Source organism: Poecile atricapillus, chromosome 27 (assembly GCF_030490865.1).
Source record: "Poecile atricapillus isolate bPoeAtr1 chromosome 27, bPoeAtr1.hap1, whole genome shotgun sequence".
Taxonomy (NCBI): Eukaryota; Metazoa; Chordata; class Aves; order Passeriformes; family Paridae; genus Poecile; species Poecile atricapillus.
In genome coordinates, this window is record NC_081275.1 from 391,463 (window position 1) to 410,662 (window position 19,200).

Here is a 19,200-nt window from a genome sequence, read left to right on the forward strand (position 1 = left end):
GAAGTAAAGGAACTATCTTTGGCATAACATGTTTAAAAAAATCAACATCATAGGTTTAGTAACAATGCATTTTCTGGTTAGAAACCTACAGTGTTTTGTGCTTTGTTCATGTGGAAATAAGAATAGATCCTTCTGTTGTTAAATATAACAAGACTTTGTAGAAGGAGCTGTTAAGCAGACACAATAGAAGTTTGATTTTCAGGAGCATTTTGTGGTGTAGCTGGCACTGGAGTTGTTTCTTTCATTTGTACTTCCTGTCCTTCAGGATGTATCTGCTGGTGTTTATTAGAAGAATCAATTCTAGTGAATGCAGTTACCTTTTTCCTCAATGGTGGGTGTGAAAGCAAGCAGCCACTTAGCACACATGTCACATCAACAAACAGTAGTGCTTTTGCTTCCTATTGTATGTGAGTTTGCTGATCTGTTTTGCTGCAGGAAGCGTATTTTCGCTACATGGCTGAAAACCCCACTGCTGGTGTGGTGCAAGAGGAGGAAGAGGATAACCTGGAGTATGATAGTGATGGGAATCCGATTGCACCGTCCAAAAAAATCATTGATCCTCTTCCACCTATTGACCATTCAGAGGTAGGAGGGAATTCTGTTCTGTTTGAGGCATTCCAGAAAGCAGGAGTGCCCCTGTGAGGAGGCTCCTGTCATATTTCAGTGCTTTCTTAGGCAAGTCATATTAAAGCTCTTGAAATTACTTCATTTAAGCAAGTGTTCTGGCAGACAATTAAGAACTTGAGAAAAAAAGGAATCTTGAGTTCATACTCATAATTACTAACTGAGTAATTAATTAATTACATCGCAGATTGAATACCCACCGTTTGAGAAAAACTTCTATGACGAGCATGAGGAGATCACCAGCCTGACCCCTCAGCAAGTGGTGGAGTTACGGCACAAGCTGAATCTCCGGGTAAGCTGGGCACAAAACTGCCCTCCCAGCAGCTTTTAACTCCCTTTCATTTGTGGACTGTCTTAGTTGGAATGAAGATTTTCACTCCAGCTTTTGAATCCAAGCCTCTCAAACACCTGCAGTGACGTTGACTTCTTGGAATTCTGCTATGGATTTGTGAAAGTGGGCAGTGCAGAATGCTGCTTGGGCTAAAGACCTCCAGAGCTAGGAGTCAAAACTGGAAATAGATGCAGAAATTAGTTCTTTGCCATTCGTGACATGTTAGTGGGGTGATCTCCTGTGAAGGGAATTATTTGGGGTGGTACACCAGTTAGACACAAGGAGGTAAAAACAATTTTTAGTAGCTCATGTTGATTGACAGATAATTAAGTTTTTATACTCAAAAGTCTTATTTACACAACACATCTGGAATTTGCACCCAATTAAATTGAACGTCCAGTTAAAAAGTAAAGTTATTTTTCAGAGGCAGAGAGACCTTTTCTCTTTTTACAGATTGCTCTTTGTTTTTCTCTCCCTGTTCATGAGCAAAGATCTTTTTCTCTTTCCAAGGTCTCCGGGGCTGCTCCTCCAAGGCCTGGCAGTAGTTTTGCTCATTTTGGGTTTGATGAGCAACTAATGCACCAGATTAGGAAATCTGAATATACCCAACCCACTCCAATACAATGTCAGGTGAGTATTGTTACTTCTTAGTCTTGAAAAGAACTCATACAAAGCTCCCTCATCCACAGGAGGATGTGGAAAATTCAATTCTAGTTGCCTACAGAGTGGTTTTTTCTACAAAAATAGCTTTTATGCTTTTTAAATAGAAGTTTACCCACTTTTTTTTTCTTGTTAAATGAAAAATAAATATGTAAATATATATGTAAATGTATCCATATTCCTTTTTCATTGGCTTTTTTTTGGGTGAATGAAAAATAAGTGATGTCTCTTGCCTGGAGAAATGTATGAGAAGTTCAAGGGTTTTTTGTTGTGGGCTTTCCTTGTTACCTGAGTTTTCCTGTACTGTCTAGCACAAGGATGTGCCACAGTGGGCATAACGTGGGCTTAGAATCTCCTCGTTTTTAGGGTGTTCCAGTGGCACTGAGTGGCAGAGACATGATTGGGATAGCCAAGACTGGAAGTGGGAAAACAGCTGCCTTCATCTGGCCGATGCTGATCCACATCATGGATCAGAAGGAGCTGGAGCCAGGGGATGGTCCCATTGCAGTGATCGTCTGCCCGACCAGGGAGCTCTGCCAGCAGGTAGGTGTGTAGCATCCCTGTGTGTGCCAGACAGTCTGCGTGGAGGAGAAGGCAAAATTCTTGGCAAAATTATCAGAGAACCTCAGGAAAGTATTTGAAAAAACTACTTTGTGCATGAGTAGCTTGGCTCCAGCTCACAGCTCTTTCCTACCATTGTTTTCTTGAAGGATCATGACAAACCTAAAATTTCAAATTTTTGCATGCTGCTCCTATATTATTTTTAGATATAAGAATGCTGTGGATGCAGTATGACAAATTCTATGTGCAGAAGGATGGAGCCTCCAGGTTAAATTATTGTTGGATACATAAACAGGTTTCTCAAGTTACTGGAAATTATCCACACGTGTCAAAGTATTCACCCCTGAGGAGTTCAGAATGATTTCATGAAGTTGGTAGCTGAAGAGTGTTGGAGGAGCCGTGCTGCATTTCCAGTGTAGGTGTTTTGTCTCAGAGCTGTCTGATGCAGGCTGTGCTGTGTTTGTGTCACACCCTCAGATCCACTCTGAGTGCAAGCGCTTTGGCAAGGCCTATAACCTGCGCTCCGTGGCCGTGTACGGAGGAGGGAGCATGTGGGAGCAAGCCAAGGCCCTGCAGGAGGGGGCAGAGATCGTGGTCTGCACACCTGTAAGTACCTGTGTGCACCAAAACCAGGGCTTTGCACTGCTCAGCTTGAAAAAAATTGTAAGAATGCGTTCTATGATGTGAATATGGACAATAGACTGAAGCATTGAGATGTTTTCTGTTGTGAGTCTCTGGTAAGTCGGGATTAAAAGCAACTAGGTGGTTGTATATATTAACATGTTTTTGAAGGTGCTTTAAAAACTTGGAGTTTTTTCTTACTAGGGTCGTTTGATTGATCATGTGAAAAAGAAAGCTACAAACCTGCAGAGAGTCACTTACCTTGTGTTTGATGAAGCTGACAGAATGTTTGATATGGGGTTTGGTACGTATTGAAACCAAGTCACTATTTTGGAAAGCAGCGGTGCCCAGTCGCAGTTTAGGGGGTCTGTAAAATTAAATAGTGAGTGAGAAGCACTCATTCTTTCTATGGTTATATGTTAAATAAAGCAATGAAACTGCATTTTGGCTGAATTTTTCTAAATAATGATTACAGGGTTGATTAGAGCATTTATTTTCCTTTGCAGAATATCAGGTCAGATCAATTGCAAGCCACGTACGTCCTGACAGACAGAGTGAGTAAACAGTGAGTCTGGAGCAGAGCTTGGATTTCCAGTTCTGGACACAGCCACGACTTGTGCCAAAGTCCACTGGTGTTATTCTCAGTGTGGGCTGTTGGGAGGGAGCAGTTGTGACATGTGGGCATTCAGCTCATCTCTCCGTAATCCCTCCACTGACTGCACTCAGAGCAAAGATGATTAGCTGAATTCATGTTCATGTGCCTTGAAATTCAGTGTTCCAAGCTGCCATGAGAGAAAGGTCACAGCAGTTCCCTGTATTATCAATATTTCAGATGCCAGGAAATGTGTTTCCACTTTGTGGTGTTCTAACAGTGGTTGGTAATTTCCATTAGAACCCATAAAACCTCAGCTTCAGTTCACTGATACTCAGAAATCCAGGGCCTCCTTCACAACATCTGTGCAGTGTTTTCACAGTTCTGAAAGGAAGTTTCTACTTCAAGGAGTTTGAAGCCTGTTTCTCTTCCAGCTCTCTTGTTCAGTGCCACGTTCCGTAAGAAGATTGAGAAATTGGCCCGGGATATTCTGATCGACCCAATTCGGGTTGTGCAAGGAGACATTGGAGAGGTAATTCCATTATACTTGTGAGACAGAGACAGGAATTGTTCTGTTTCTGTTCTCTGAAATTTAAGTTAAACTACAAAAATCATCATTTATAGTTTGTTTTAAATAATTTGTGCTTAGCAAAAATAGAAAGTTTTGTGGGTTTCTATTTTTATCTTACTGACCTTTCCACAAACAAATATTCCTGGACTGGGAGGTTTCATTGAGCAGTAGAACATTAAAGCAGTAGTTGATTTTTGTTATTAGGCTGAATCAATGGTTGTATGTTTTAGTTTTGTCTCAAAAACATAAACAAAGCCATTGCAATTTCTGCAGTGAAGAATTTGAAACTTAAAATCTCTGTCCTGTGGTTTACATGGGAATGTTGACACTGGACTTGCTTGACAGTGACAGCTGAGCTATCAGTAGGCTGGGGATCTGGTAGGAAGCTGATGAAGTGGGCAGATGTAAAGTTGCTGGGAAGAAACTTTGCTAATAATATATTGAAACTGTTGAGAAATTTCGCGAGATGCCTTCAGAACATTCTTCTTTTAACCAGTTCTCTGTATTTTTTTGTGTTTACATCCTTAATAACAAAAAAATGACTGCCTGAAACCCCTTCTTTCTGGAAAAATTTTTCCTTGATTTTCCTTAAGAAAAGCACCAGTTTTCCCAGCTCAATCACAGGGCCTCTATTCATTGATCTGAACTATTACTGTGTGGTGGGAGCATCATCCTTGAAAAACTATTAAAATGTGTAAAAATTAAATCATTCAGAGAAGCTTGCAGGTAATGCTGTAAGCTGCCCTGCACTGTATTACTTGTGAAGCAGAATGTTTGGGAAGTCAGTGTATTCTTCCCAGCTGCCTGACTTTGAGGACATTTCTCCCCTTAGGCAAATGAAGATGTCACTCAGATTGTGGAGATTTTCCCCTCTGGGCCCAGCAAGTGGAACTGGCTGACGCGGCGCCTTGTGGAGTTCACATCCTCCGGCAGCGTCCTCCTCTTTGTCACCAAGAAAGCCAACGCAGAGGAACTGGCCAATAACCTCAAGCAGGAGGATCATAACCTGGGGCTGCTTCATGGAGACATGGACCAGAGTGAGAGGAATAAAGTCATTTCAGAATTTAAGAAAAAGGGGATCCCCATCCTGGTAGCTACTGATGTGGCAGGTACGTGACCTTCTGGAAAGCAGCTCAGGCAAGCTGTGGGTATCAGCAGAAAGGCAAACATGTTTCAGTGCAAGGCAAGCAGGTTGACATCTGCACCTGCAGGACACTGTTCCAGGTGCTTTTCAGAACCATGGAATATCCTGAGCTGGAAGGGACCCACAGGGATCATGGACCCTGACTCCTGACCCTGCACAGACATCCCCAAGAGTCACACTATGTGCCTGTGCAGTATATGGCATTGGCAAAGGGGGTTATTTTTAGTCTCTTAATGATGCCTAAATTACAGCCTGACATTTTTTAATGTACAGAAAGTATATACAGAATATACAGAAAGCTGTGTCTTAAGGAAGTGGTTGCTGTTCATTCATCAGCTGACATTCCTTTTGCTCAGAGCAGCGTGATACCCTGCTACCAGAGGAATTGCTTTGAGTGAATTGGGATAATGACACTTCCCACCACGTTGCTCTTTCTTCCAGCTCGAGGGTTGGATATCCCTTCCATCAAGACTGTCATCAACTACGACGTGGCTCGGGACATAGACACCCACACGCATCGGATCGGCCGCACCGGCCGTGCGGGGGAGAAGGGAGTGGCCTACACCCTGCTGACCCCCAAGGACAGCAACTTCGCTGGGGACCTTGTCAGAAACCTGGAGGGTGCCAACCAGCATGTTTCCAAAGAGCTGCTGGATTTGGCAATGCAGGTATGAACCAGCAAAACTTGAGACAAGGAAGTTTCACTCCAGATTCAGCACAAAATCAGCCAGCCCACATTGCTGGCTCCATCATGTGTTAGCAGTGACCTTTTGGGGATCTGTCCTGGTTTAAAGTAGGTGTCCTAGTGTTTTTAATGGCCTTTGAAAGAATCCATGAAGATTTTGGAACACAGTATGTGATCTATTTTGGGGCCAGGCACTGCCTAGGAAATTAGGAGCTGTAATCTGCTGATGCCAGCAGAGCATTCCAGTGTCTCTTTACAGTCAGATTTATAGCAGGCACCTGGCAGATGCAGCTTACTTGAAAGCTAAACTAGAAAACAATTACAGGGACATTTCCTCTGTGAAGGGGTTGTTGCTTGATCATTCCATCTGGTTGGCAGTGCTCTCTGGCACTTTGCTATATATAGGTGTGACAGGTAGCTGCAGCAATTGCACTTGTGCCACTGAACTTATCAAGTCTTTAATTTCTTGTCTTTTGCTGCCTGTATAGCTGCAGGAGAGTCCAGCCTTTTTGGCAACTCCCAGATTCAGAGATGGACTAGCAGGCCTGTGGATACATTAACAAGCAGCTCGGGTTTATTAGAATGCAAACCCCCAAAACCTTAACTTGAATGAGAGTTGAAGGTGTAAAATTACTTTTCATAGAAAGCATTTGTAACCCAAAGCATCAGACCCACATGACACCACGGCCTACAGCAGCTGTGTGGTTGAATGGAAAACAGTATTTATGTTTGTCTTTTGAAATGCTTAGTATCCCTTTTTTCTCAGCCTCATTACATGTGTTTGTGAAGCTTTTTATTCCCTGTGCTGAGAAACATTTGTCCTTCTGTTACAGAATCCGTGGTTCCGGAAATCCCGATTTAAAGGAGGGAAGGGCAAGAAGCTGAATATTGGTGGTGGTGGCTTGGGATACCGTGAACGCCCCGGGCTGGGTTCAGAAAATACTGTAAGTAGAGATGCTGAAGAGGTTGTTCACAGATTCTTGGAACTTTTTCACTTAGTATTGATTACTCTTTCATTTAAAAAAATCTTGGTACTGGATTACAGCATCTGCTTTAAAAGTTCTCATAGCTCAGCATCTTTCAGAGTTAGGATTGTTTATCTCAGGTGAAAGTCTCCTGTGCTGTTCTGCTGTTGTCAAGAGCTGCTTTTTTTTAGAGCTAAAGTGATCCAGAAGGTTTGGAGATTCCTCATAAAATACACTGTCACTGTAAAATAAATGCCAATAGATTGCTTCAAAAGCCATTTCCAGGCTGATTCCTGGCAGAAATAAAAATGGAGCAAACTGCTCCACTGCTCAGGACCCTCCAGAAATCTGGATGTATTTCCTGAGTACAGGGACAGGACAGATGTGGGCAGTGGTTGAACTGGGTGTGTCTGTGTGGGATAAACCTCCGCAGTTGCTCTTTGTATTTTTGCGCAGGACCGTGGAAACAACAACAGTGTGATGAGCAACTACGAGGCCTACAAGCCATCCACAGGGGCCATGGGGGACAGGCTGACAGCAATGAAAGCAGCTTTCCAGGTCGGTTCCATGCTTGGACTCCTTTTCTCCCCTGAAAATGCAGCAGCCCTGTTATTTCAGGGAAGTTGAGCGTGGTGGTTGTGGCCGTGTCACTTGGAGCACACTCAGCATTGCGGTCCCAAGTGGTGGAATTAGGTGCAGGCTGGACTGAACACATTTTGCTGCCTCTTTGCTCTTTTTCCTTTTGGATTCTGCACCTGGGCTTGATTCTGTTGAGGTTGCATAGCAGCAGTAGTATAGTTGCAGTCAAAAGGGGAAACAGAAGCTCTTTCTCTTCAGTGTAAAAATGAACCCCACAATGTATAAATTCCCCTGTCGGTGTTGTCTGGTGGGAGGTGCCTGTTACTGTGTGTCCATAAGCACAGCAGGAAGGTAATCACTGCAAGACTGACTTTTTCTAGGAACTCTCCCCAAAATCCGAGGCAGACTTGTGAAGGCAGGATGACTGTGTTCTGTGGGGCAGCACAGAGCCAAACCTGCTCTCTTTTGTCTCTCCTTTCCTGCAGTCCCAGTACAAGAGTCACTTTGTTGCTGCAAGTTTAAATAACCAAAAGACTGGGAGCTCTGCTGCTGGTGCCAGTGGCTGGACCAGCGCCGGGAGCCTGAACTCCGTCCCGACGAGTTCAGCGCAGCAAAGCGCCGCCAGTGCCGAGAGCCCCGCGGCAGCGGCAGCAAAGGGAGTCCCGGGTTTCCCCAGCACGGGCAGCCTGAGCGGCAGCCCCACCTTCCCCAGCGCGGGAGCGCCGGCCTTCAACAGCGCAAACGCCGGCACCAGCAGTCGCGAGGGCAGCGGTGGCATCGTCAGAGAACGGTACAACGACACCCGGAACAGCCGGCACAGCGAGGCCCCGCGGCGCGGGGAGGGCGCTGGCCGAGGGGAGGGCGCTGGCCGAGGGGAGGGCGCTGGCCGAGGGGAGGGCGCTGGCCGAGGGGAGGGCGCTGGTCGCTACAACGATGCCCAGCGTTACGGCGATGCCCAGCGTTACGGCGATGCCCAGCGTTACGGCGATGCCCAGCGCCACAGTGATCCCCAGCGTTACAACGATGCCCAGCGTTACAACGATCCCCAGCGCTACAATGATCCCCAGCGCTACAATGATCCCCAGCGCTACAATGATCCCCAGCGTTACAATGATACGCAGCGCTACAATGATACGCAGCGTTATGGTGATGGCCAGCGTTACGGTGATGCCCAGCGTTACGGTGATGCCCAGCGTTATGGTGATGGCCAGCGCCACAACGATCCCCAGCGTTATGGTGATCCCCAGCGTTATGGTGATCCCCAGCGCTACAACGATCCCCAGCGTTACGGTGATGCCCAGCGCGACAGCGGCGGCGGCAGCCGGCACAGTGACCCCTCCCGGCACGGTGACGTCCAGCGCCACGGCGAGGGCCGGCACTTCAGTGACCTGCCGGGCAGCAACCGCAACAACGGTGACAGCAGGAACAGCGAGGGTAGGAACAGCGAGAGCAGGAACGGAGAGAACAGGAGAGAGGCCAACAGCCGAGACAACAAGACAGATGGTTTTGCTGTCCCAGAGCCCCCAAAACGGAAGAAGAGCCGGTGGGACAGTTAAAAGCTGGGGGTTCACAGCCTGGAATCTCTGCAGATAGTGTTGTCTTTTTCCAGGGATTTTAGTAACTGGTTGAGCAGCTGGGGCCGGAGAAGGAAACCATGAGAACCCCCAAGCAAGTTCATCCTCGGACAGATGCACCCAAATGAAATGTACACAACACTTAGTGAAAGAAATCATTTTGATAAAGCTCCCTGGGTTCTGCTTTGAAACATTCAGTGCTTGAGTGACTCTGCTGGATTTAAACAGATCTTCTTGACAAAAAAGCTGTTCCACATCCTTGGAACGTTAAGAAACTGTTGTCCATAGAAATATAAATTAGTCTTTTCTTAACCAGCGTTCACATTTACAAACCAGTCCAGTCCACCTAGAGATGCTCAGGACCTGTTAGACATTAATCTTGCAGCAGTTTGGTCAGTATGGTGAGTTCTTCCCCCACCTCCTTTTAACATACTGTCCCCAAATAATTTGGCCTCCAGGTTACCCCTTACCTCTTTCCCCATCAACTAGGAATATATTAATTTGCTTTGGTGAGGGTGGGGCAGAGCAAGTTGGTTTTTGGTGGTTTGGTTTTTTATTTTGTTTTTTGGTTTTTGTTTGTGTGTGTGTGTGTGTGTGTGTGTATGTGTGTGTGTGTGTGTAGCTGTTCAAGGGATTCTTCTCCATCCCACCAAACCACAAATTCAGTTGTAGTGTAGGTTGGACTCCCTGGCTTGTTTGTGGTCAGTACTTCAATTCCAATCCCATTGCCCAGATATTTTATTTCTTATGAAGAACCTCCTGTTTTCTAACATCCCACATTCTGGTGGAAGCCTGCATAGCAAACCTGTGTCTCTGCTGTGCCTATGCACCCTCTGTTCTGAGAGGGTTGAGTGCTTTCAAATTAAAAACAAAAAAGGGAAAACAATGTAGATACACAACAATCAGAGGCTGGAGCCCCCCAGGAAGTGTGGCTAAAAGAAGATTCAGAAATTCAGGGATCTGTTGCTCAGAAGCCTTTAGGGAGAACCCAGGAAACAATTAATGAAAAGAAACAGCTCAAATCTGGCCCTGTTTGGGACACATGTAGTAAATCTGTAAAATCTTGCTTGCTCATTTTTAACTCGTTGTGTGTATTCCCATTTTTTAACTTTTATTTTTTTTTTGCCACAAGGTAGGGAAGAACTTTTCAGTTGGGACATGTCAGCACCCACCGCTGGCTCGTTTCCACTGGAAGATGTACCAGAAGCTGTCAGGGTTTTGTGACATTGTGATGTTTTCTTTATCAGCTGTGCATTTACTTTCTGCTTGCTCTAGTAAATGTTTTATTACTGGTACAAAAATATACAGCATGTGCTTTTTATTCTCCACATCCTGGCTGCCCTGATGTGTGAATGGAGAACTGATGGTCTGGAGATCTGTCTCTCTCTCACCAGAAGTTGTGGATTGTAGTTGATAAAATACTTCTTGTGGTTCTTCTTAGCATCTTTCACCCCAAAATGTTTCACAAACCCTGCTTTAGCTTCAAGGCCTCCTGGGGAATAGATTTTCCTCTGCTTTGTAAGAGGAAAGGATACAGCCCAGGACAGGTGACTCATCCCAGTTTTTTGTGGGGTCATGGGCAGACCTGGAAAGAGAACTTGGCAATAGTCCCAAGATCTGACTGACACCTGAAGTGGCTACAGTTCAGACACCAGGTGATTATTGGTCCCCCTCAGAAACCAGCTCTGATCTGCTAGAGTGTTTTTAAAATGGTTTCCAGAATTCCATCCCCACAGTCTGGGCAGGACTCGTTGCCCTGGTTCGAGCTCTGCACATTTGGTGTGAAGACGAGGGTGTTTCAGGGCAGGGCTTTGCAAGTGTTGTATTCCCTTTCTCACCCTGAAGGTTCATCACTGCAATTAAAGATTGGAGTTTCAAAACAAAATGTAAAAATAGCCCCATAGCCTGAGCTGCCATCTGCTCCCTCCCTTCCTGGGTCCCAGCTTGCTGCCACTGGGAACCAGCCCCGTCTGAGGCATCTGCTGGGGGTTCTCCCCTTCTTGTTAACACTTCTTTCTGCTCCTTGTGGGATTATTGAAATTCCTCACCCCTCTCCCATCTACCAGGAGCCTCTTGGGAAGAGAGTGATTAAATATTGATCAGTGACAGGGAGCCACAAATGTCAGCTTGCGGGCCTGTGCGAGGTCTGTGGCAGGCTTGGTTCCATCCCCTCGGAACAAGGGAGCAGTGTGAGCAGCATTCCAGCTGCTCTGAGAGGGCATCTGGCCCTGGAGTGGCAGCTGTGCTGCTGTCTTCCAAAGAGACAAAGATGATTTTAAAAATGTGAATTCTGGAGCTCTTCCCTTCCTGGCTCCTGGCTGTCTGTCCCTCCAGCTCCCTATGGCTCGCTTTGCACTGTAGTTTTTCACTGGAAGATAGAGGAATGCACACAATTATTTACCTGGTCCTTTCATGTCTTTAGCATGAAATTGCTGCCTTGAGGGTTGTGTAGGAAGAAGATGCTCTGTGCTACCACCAAGATGCTGTTTAATTTATCTGCCATCTCCACAGCTCCTCGGGAATGCCTTCTCCCTCAGGCGAGGAGCAGCTGGGCAGTGCAGGAGCAGGGCAGGGGCTGCTGGGGCTCCTGTCTGTGGCAGGGGGCAGAGGGAGAGCAGACCTGGCTGGAGCAGGGACAGGGTTCCAGCCTTTCCTGCACTGCTGCTCTCCAGCCACCAGCTGCTGGGTCCGTGGTGGAATACAAGGATGGAAACAAGCCAGACAAACTCTCTTTATTCACTTCTTAGCCTGCAATGAGATGACAGGGCCACGACTGTTGCATGCAGGGGCCTTTGTGTTAATGGATGAAATGTTGGGGATCCAGGTATTTCCTGCACCCTTCCCAGCCGTAAAGTTTGTCCTGCCTCCTTCATCCCACCCTGTCCCAATGCCTCCCGCTCCAGTTTGTGGTTGAGTGTTGGTGTTCACTCCATCACGATCTGCAGAGCAGCTCCACGGGCACTCTGTGCTCCTCAGGCTGGACCGGAGCTGGTGCTGGGTAGGGAAGCCCGAGGCAGGATGGGGCTCATGGGATGGGCTTTAACTGTGGAGAAGTCACCTCCTACTTGGGCGGATAGGAGAGAGCACGGAGGTGTTTCCTGGTGAAGACTGGAGGCTTTGCAAGCAGAGATCACATCAGTCGCTTGCACGTGGAGGAGAATGAGGTTTTATGGCTTGTTTTTGGGCCAGGGGGAGGAGGAGCGAGAGCAGTGGTCCGGCTCTGACGGAAAGGGAGCCGGGTTGTTCCAGCTGCTGTCCCAGCCCTGGCTCTCCATTAAAATGTAAGCAGAGCCCGAAGCGTGAGATCAGCATCGTTCCAGCACATCTGCGTGCCCAGGTGGGAAATCCACCCTCCGCTTCACAGCATCGTCTCCAGCTCCTTGTTGGGCTTGGGGTGACACTGAGCCAGGCCTGTCAGATCCACCACGTTTTCCCCCCGGGGTTTCTGGCTCAGTTCCTGGGCGGGGCAGGGCAGGAGCTGGTCCGAGGTGCCGGAGCTGGGGATGTACCCGGGCAGGCGCGGCCGGGCCGGGAGCAGCAGCCCCCGGGTGCCCCCCGCTCCCCGGCCCGCCAGGCTCGTGCTGCAGCTCTGGGAGCTCCCGGGGCGCGCCCGCTGCCCCAAGTCCAGCGCCTGGAGCCTCCGCAAATGAGCTTTCTTGATCTCGGCCTGCACCTGAGAGAGCAGAGGGGGCTGCTGTGCCAGAGACAGCAAACCAGCCTTGCCTCGCCTTGCCCTTTTCTCTTCCCTTTTCCCCTACCTCCCTTTCCCTTTTTCCTTTCCCTTTTTTCCCTCCAAATCTTTTTGAGAGCAATGGATCCAAGCTTTTTGCTTTGGTTATCACAGCCTGGGGCTGCAAGTTTGCGTTCCCTGACTTGAAAGGGGCTGTAACAGGGAGCTTAGCTCCTCACTTTTCCCACTTACCTCCCCATTGCAAAAGCAGTAGATAAAAGCCACAAAGAAACCCTGCCAAGAGACCAAAAGAGGTGGAGTTTGAGGTCACTGAGCCTCCCTGAAGGAAATCCCTCCATGCTGGGAGCAGTCCCATGTCAACACACCTGGGAGGAGTTAAAGAGCATCTCATAATGCATCTGGATCTGCCACAGGAGCCCGGAGACCTCGGTGTAGGGCATGGCCATGAACACCACGTAGTGGACTCCAAAAAGCGGCATCAGCACCAGCGTGGACTTGAGCAGCTTCCTGGAAGGAGAGAGCTCAGAGCCGTCACCCAGGAGCTGTTGGGCAGTCCCCGGCCCCTGCAGTGTCCAGGCTGGAGGCAGGAGCAGGAAGAGCTCGGAACTCCAGAGCCAGGCTTCAATCCAGCACAGCTGCCAGGAGAGCTGGTTGTCGCTGTCCTGTCAGTCCTCCTCACTCCTCCAGCCCTTCCCACACCTCTGCTCCTCCTCCACAGCCTCTGAGAGCCATCCTGCCTGAGCAGGCAGGACATGAGGCTGCCAGCACTTGCCTGTACTGCTGCCGGAGATCCAGCTTGCCCGTGGTGGTCTCCCAGAGCTTGGAGGCCAATACCCGGACGATGTTGAGGAAGAGGAAGAAGTTCACCTGCCAACAGACACCCACGGTGGTGATGGTGCCCACTGTCACCTGGGGTCTGCGCGAGGAGCCCTTGGGGACACAGACAGGCACTTCTGGGTGAGGTGCAGGCAGGGACATGGCAGTTGATGCTGTGGTCAGAGCAGGAGGGACCAGAGCCCCTGGATCCCTCTGGGCTCTCCCTGGGTGTCAGAGTGGCTGGGACAAAACTCCAGTGACCACAAGCAAACAGCTCTGGTCTCTATCAACCCTCTTCCCCCAAAGGGAATTGGGAGGTTCATCCACAGGATTCTTACCACAACAGCAGCCAGGATGGGGACCTGATAAATCCACTTCATGTTCCCTGCACTGAGGTCCCAGCACCTGAGAAGACCAGTAAAGAAACTCCTTGGAGAAACCTGACACTACTGGGAAAGATGGTTCCCTGTACCCACAACCACCCCAGCACCCCCATCTCCCACTCTTCACCCCCTTGGTGGGCTTTGTGTAAATCCTGAGCTGTAGCTACAAGCATTTGTAACTGTCACAGTGGGGCAAAGCATAAGTTTAAAGGAGCATTAATGTTCCTGAGGGCTCCTTGGCCACCTCATCCCAAACTCGTGCTGTTTGTATGGTGGCTTTCTCCTTTTAAAATGCCTCACTCCAGAATGTGCCCTCTAGAATCCATCTCTGTGCTGTTTATTGATCAATTTATGCTGCATCCACCGTCCTCCCAAATGTGGAACAAAACCACTATTGCTCTGCATTACTGATAATTCTATGAACAAGCCTTGAATGTGTGTTCCCTCCTGTTGTTCTTCTTGGAAAACTCATTTCCACAAAGCTCTGGTGCCCACAGATACTTTGCTGGCATTTTCAGCCCCTCTTCCCCTCCCACAGGCGCTGTGAAGGTGGGTGTACATACTGTGTATCCGCCAGTGAGGCCCTGACGCTGGCCCAGACAGACACAAACACAGCAGGAAGACCTGAAGGGCAGGGACAGAGTGAGGAGCAGGGCTGAAGCATCACCTTTGCAGATCAAACCAGTTCCTGGATCCCACTGCCCTGACCTGGGCACTTGGGCTCAGCCATGGCAAATGCCACAGCTCCCAGCTGGGGCTGGGGTCTGTGCTCACCCCAACCGATGATGATGAGGACCCACAAGTAGTTCTTGTTGGAGAGGAAGGCCATGAATATCAGGCTGTGCAGGTAGAGACCTTCTACCAGGATCCAGTAGTGGTTGGTGGCCAGAAAATAGAGGAAGAGAGTCACCACCACCTTGCAGCCAACCTGTGGGTACAGGGAGAGGCCCGTGTCAGGCTGGTCCCCAAAAGCAAAACCTGTTGGCTTTTGCTTTCTGGTCACCAAAACCCAGCTGTGCCCCATGTTCTTCTTGTAGAGACTTGCATCTTCCCTGGAATATTTCAGCATCTTCCTTCCCATAGGACAGGTATTCCCTGTACACAGGCCAAGGTATTCTGTGGCTCTGGTCTCTAGTGTGGCAGCAGGACAGGGAGGAGCTAGGCAGAGCCAAAGGTGGACCTTCATCCCCTCCCCCTGGGTAGCACAGCCCTGGCCTGGGAGGACCCCAGGTACATCCCATTGCATCAGGGCTCCTAAATGCCCCTTTCCCCCCATCCATCACTCACCAGGTGGCCCTGTTGTCCTGGCAAGGGACCCCTGAAATCGTCCTCCCGCATCCTGTTGGTGTCGCTGGGTGCTGTGCCTGAGTAGAGCACCATGTCCTTCACGAAGATGCTGAGGGCCCGGCAGATGAAGGAGGTGAAGAGGTGGACGTGGATGTAGTTCCGTGTGCAGTGCAGGCGCCTGCGGAGAAGGGATTTGACACAAACCAAGCCCCAGCTGCCCAACCAGCTCATCACACTTGGGCTCAGGGAATGGAGGGGTCTCAGTGGGATCCGGGGTGTCTGGGCACAGAAACCAGATCTGAGAGCAAACGGGGTGTCCACACTGGCCAAGATCAGGTGGAGCAGATCAGGAACTGGGCACACTGGGGGGGTGTTTGGGGCTTTGGGGAATCAGCTGATGTTTGTGTTGGGTCTGGGGTTGTTCCCATTCCTTTGGGGGCGATGTGTGTGAGTCCTCTGGGCTCATGTGTGTGGGCAATGGGATGAGGAGGGTTCTCCTACACAGGAGGGGCTTTGGCCTCTCCTTACTTGAAGTAGGAGAGGATGCAGACAGCGACAATGAGCGAGGCCAGGGAGATGGAATAGCCCACGGTGTACATGAGGTGCAGGCGGTCAAACACCTCCTGGAAGAGAAGGACTGAGCTGCACCACCCTGCCAGAGCACAGGGGGAGCAGGGCTGGTTTGAGGAGCAGAGAGAGAAGAGCCCCCTGCCCCCAGCGCTTCTCCCAGCCTTTGCTTCATCCTCTCCTGGACCCATCCACACCCCTTTCCCAGCACCTTCGGCGAACAGGGTCACCTTCTGGCGGCTCCGGCTCTCGGAGGAGAAGAGCAGGGCACACTCGGTGTAGTTGGCCCAGGTCTTGTTGATGCTGAGAGCCATGGCCCAGGTGCCATAGGCACTGCAGTACCTGTAGGCGTGACCTGGGAACAGCAACGAGCACTGTGGCAGCAGAAGGAGCTGCGGGAAGCCCAGACCTGTCCCTGCTCCATGGATTGTCACCAGGGTGAGGTCACTTTCTGCCTAGGTGCAAGACTTGCCTTTGTGGTTGAAGTCGTAGATGTAGTCGGGGCAAGGCACTGACACCTCCTGGCTGGGGGAGCCCCTTGGCCAGCAGATGATCCCGTCCCACTCCGGAGGGCAGCTGGGGTCTGGCCAAAGAGCAAAGACACATCTCATACCTCCAGCATAACCCTCAGCATAATCTCTGTCTTCCCCAGGTGTGTGCTGGACTGGGGGAGGAAAACACTGCCACAGATCCCCGGGGCTGCAGAGAGGGAGAAGCTGCAGGGGACCAGGGAAGGGGACACATCCCACCTCTTCCAGGCTGGGCAAGACCCCTCCACAGCTCTCATTTGTGGTGTACATGGAGCTGTCTGGAAAATGCTGGAGCCAGTGCTGGCTGCACCCAGGGCACAGATGGTGCCGTAAGCTCTGGAAGCCCGCAGGAGCCGGGTGTCCTCAGCCCCATCCTGCCCCAACAGAGGACAGCATTCCCCATGGTGTAACCAGGGCTGGCTGACCCAAGCACAGGGGAGGGACAGCACCTTTGATCTTCTCCAGCTGGGCCTTTATGTCCCTCTGACACTTTTCCTTGGCCTCCACCAGGAGATAGATCTGCTCTTCTTTTGTGAGAACATCATCGGGATCGACCTGCCCAGACAAAACCCAGGTGACAACCCCTTGGCTCAAGTCATAGTGTGGCTGTGCTCTCTCAGCCCTCTCCAGGAGAGTCTGGTTTGGGTGGCTTTGGGTAGATTCAACAACATAGGGAAGAAAAAATCTCCTGCCTTCCTGTTCTCATTTTTCCCTCTCCCAAGGCTGATGCTGACCCCAAGCCCCTTCCCACCCTCTCCATGGTCGTTTCTGCTCATGGTTTTGTGCAGAAATCAGTGGCCTGTTGGGCTACTGCCCCAGCTCCCTGTCACCCATCACCAGCAGTGCTGGGTGTCCCTGTTGCCCATGCTGAGCTCTCCAGGCCAGGTCCAGCAACCCGTGGGTAAAGTGCCTGGCTGGGGCTCAGCAAAGCAGCCACTGCCCAGTGCCCAGAGCAGACAGTGCAGCCCATGGCACCTCCAGCCTCCCCATCACACCACTAAATGGTGTTTTGGGGTAAGGTGCTTGAAGGAATTTAGAGCCAGGATGAGGACACAGCTTTGGAAGAGAAAAGGAGCTGGGATGCAGAGGGGTCACTCTCTCCAGACTGCCTCCAGTGAGCACAGCCAAATCTGGCCCCAGAGAGGAGATCCAGAACTCCTGTCCACACTCCTCCCCAAACCAGCATCTGGGTGGGTGAATGGGGGGCTGGTCAGGGATGTGGGGCAGGAGTGGGATCCTGGGAGTGCATCAGCAGGATGGGGGCCTGGCTGTGGGAATCTCCCTGGCTGTGCCCAGCTCTGCCTCACCGCATCCCTCCAACCCTTCTGCACTGCCTGCTCTGTTCCCCCAGCACCTCTGAGGCACTGAATCCCGCCCTGGATGTGTCCAAGAAATGGAAAAGCCATCACACTGCAGTGCCTCAGTGACTGTTGGAAAGCTTTTAGCAGGAGTGGAGATGCTCTCTCCTGCCCAGCAGCTCCACAGAGCAGGACGTGAGTCGGGAGCACAGGCAGCCCTGCCCGGGCCAGTGGCACAACATTAAAGCCATGAGAGGGACCGGAGCAGCCCCGGGGCCACGCAGACTTACCAGAGCCCACGCCGAGCTCAGGAGGCAGCAGCAGAGAGTCACCATGATACCTGCCACAGGGCCAGATGCCTCCATGGTGCCACTGTGTCACTCGGATGGGGTCTTCAGGGACCAGAACCGCTGCCAGTGCTGGAGAGGGCTGCTGTGTTCAGCAGGACACATCATCTTCTGCGAGCACCTTCCTGGCTTCCTGCTCACCCCGTTGAGGTGAGGTGGCAGTGGGCACAGCCCGTCTCTGGGAGATCAGGGCTGGGTGAGTCCCCTGTCCCTGTGGGATCCCTATTGGGATCTCCTCACAGGCTCTCCGGGCAGGGGGGTTTCTCCCCCCACCATGCTTGATCCTATTCTCTTTGTGTCTTGCCTGCTTTAAGCAGCTCCGGGAGCGTGAGCAAACAATTCCCGTTCAGATGGGGATGGCAGAGGTTTATTGGCTTAGCCCAAGGTGCTAAAATCCTCTTCATTCAAGGCAGATTCCTCTTCTCTTTTCAGAAACTTCTCTCAGTGCCTGGTGGCTCATTTTTCAGCTGTGACAGCATTCCCCCATTGTCCCCATGCTCCTAAGTCCCTTCTAGCCCCAGACTGGTCCCAAGGAGCCAGAGGAAGGTGGGGAAAATCCTGGTGAGGTGGAGGCAGGGAGGCAGAGAGTGCAAGCACGTGAGCAGCACCTTGAGCTGATGCTCCTGTGATGGGGTGTCTTTCCAGCAGATGCCAGTTTAACTCTTCCTTCTCTGGGGGCTGGGATCTGTCCTGCTCTCCCAGGCACCCACAGTGACCTCAGGGCACGTCTGCATTCAGTCTCCTCGGGAGAGGGGCTGGAGGCTCCATCCCGGGGCAGGGGGCGGAGGGAGCAGCCACACAGATGGGGTCCCACATCACCACTGGACATCAGGTCAGAACTGGTCCCACTGCAGCTGTCACCATCCCTTGTCACCTGCATCCCCCTGGCATGGCCCCAGGGCTGTCCCCTGCCTTTCAGGGTCATGCTGATGCCGAGCTTGCTCCCACCACCCAGCCAGTTCCAACACCTTGTGACCCCCAGCAGCCCGAACATCCCCCTGGGAAATGGGGCACCAAGAGGGGAGCCCTCTTTCCTCAGGCAGGTTGTGATTAGTGGGATGAGGCTGGAATTCAACAGCCCAGTGCCAAATCCCTGGAACAGCAGCTCCCAGCCTGGGCCCCTCCCTTGGCCCGTATAATCCATGTCCAGACACAGCCCTTGTTGCCTCTGTAAGTGCCCCATTCCTGCACAGAACAGCAGAGCCCCCGGAGCCTTCCTTGGGGATTTCCCAGCAAGGCAGCTCATTCTGGTCCCAGCCATGAGCCCCTGAAACTGCGTGACAAGGGTCAGAGTCCTGCTGGGCTCCTGCAGTGAGGGAAGGCCAAGGGAGCACCACAAATCTCAAGGACAGGCCTCAGGAGGGGCTGCTGATC

The 19,200-nt window shown here is 50.7% G+C and overlaps 2 protein-coding genes across 4 annotated transcripts in view; one reads left to right on the forward strand and one right to left on the reverse strand.

The window, feature by feature from the left end:
* Positions 1-10,208, forward strand: part of DDX42 (DEAD-box helicase 42) — a 15,839-nt gene extending 5,631 nt beyond the window's left edge. For all 3 annotated transcript variants that reach the window (XM_058857705.1, XM_058857704.1, XM_058857706.1), the window contains 13 exons: positions 436-585; positions 812-916; positions 1,466-1,585; positions 1,982-2,158; positions 2,654-2,782; positions 3,002-3,101; positions 3,304-3,351; positions 3,824-3,921; positions 4,793-5,069; positions 5,546-5,772; positions 6,623-6,733; positions 7,211-7,312; positions 7,819-10,208. In XM_058857705.1, the coding sequence (XP_058713688.1) occupies positions 436-585; positions 812-916; positions 1,466-1,585; positions 1,982-2,158; positions 2,654-2,782; positions 3,002-3,101; positions 3,304-3,351; positions 3,824-3,921; positions 4,793-5,069; positions 5,546-5,772; positions 6,623-6,733; positions 7,211-7,312; positions 7,819-8,889 (2,715 nt within the window). In that variant the 3' untranslated portion in view covers positions 8,890-10,208. The remainder of the gene's footprint in view (positions 1-435; positions 586-811; positions 917-1,465; positions 1,586-1,981; positions 2,159-2,653; positions 2,783-3,001; positions 3,102-3,303; positions 3,352-3,823; positions 3,922-4,792; positions 5,070-5,545; positions 5,773-6,622; positions 6,734-7,210; positions 7,313-7,818) is intronic.
* On the reverse strand, positions 9,499-17,907 carry LOC131588779 (parathyroid hormone/parathyroid hormone-related peptide receptor-like). The gene is made up of 13 exons (XM_058857756.1): positions 17,770-17,907; positions 16,631-16,736; positions 16,124-16,234; positions 15,882-16,006; positions 15,613-15,707; positions 15,085-15,262; positions 14,572-14,725; positions 14,361-14,421; positions 13,753-13,819; positions 13,371-13,465; positions 12,964-13,105; positions 12,830-12,871; positions 9,499-12,580 (listed from the first exon to the last, which is right to left on the reverse strand). Exons 1-13 carry the CDS (start codon positions 17,842-17,844, stop codon positions 12,266-12,268), a joined length of 1,566 nt encoding a protein of 521 aa, XP_058713739.1. The 5' UTR covers positions 17,845-17,907; the 3' UTR covers positions 9,499-12,265.
* Between the last annotated feature and the right edge of the window lie 1,293 nt (positions 17,908-19,200).

What these genes read in the sequence shown, in the direction of transcription:
- LOC131588779 (XM_058857756.1), bottom strand. Translation starts at nt 17,844, where the DNA reads ATGGAGGCATCTGGCCCTGTGGCAGGTATCATGGTGACTCTCTGCTGC. An exon ending in CCAGCTGGAGAAGATCAAAG is followed by an intron (nt 16,235 to 16,630) that starts GTGCTGTCCCTC and finishes CTCTTTGGCCAG; the next exon opens with ACCCCAGCTGCCCTCCGGAG. An exon ending in AGAGCCGGAGCCGCCAGAAG is followed by an intron (nt 15,708 to 15,881) that starts GTGACCCTGTTC and finishes CTTCTCTTCCAG; the next exon opens with GAGGTGTTTGACCGCCTGCA.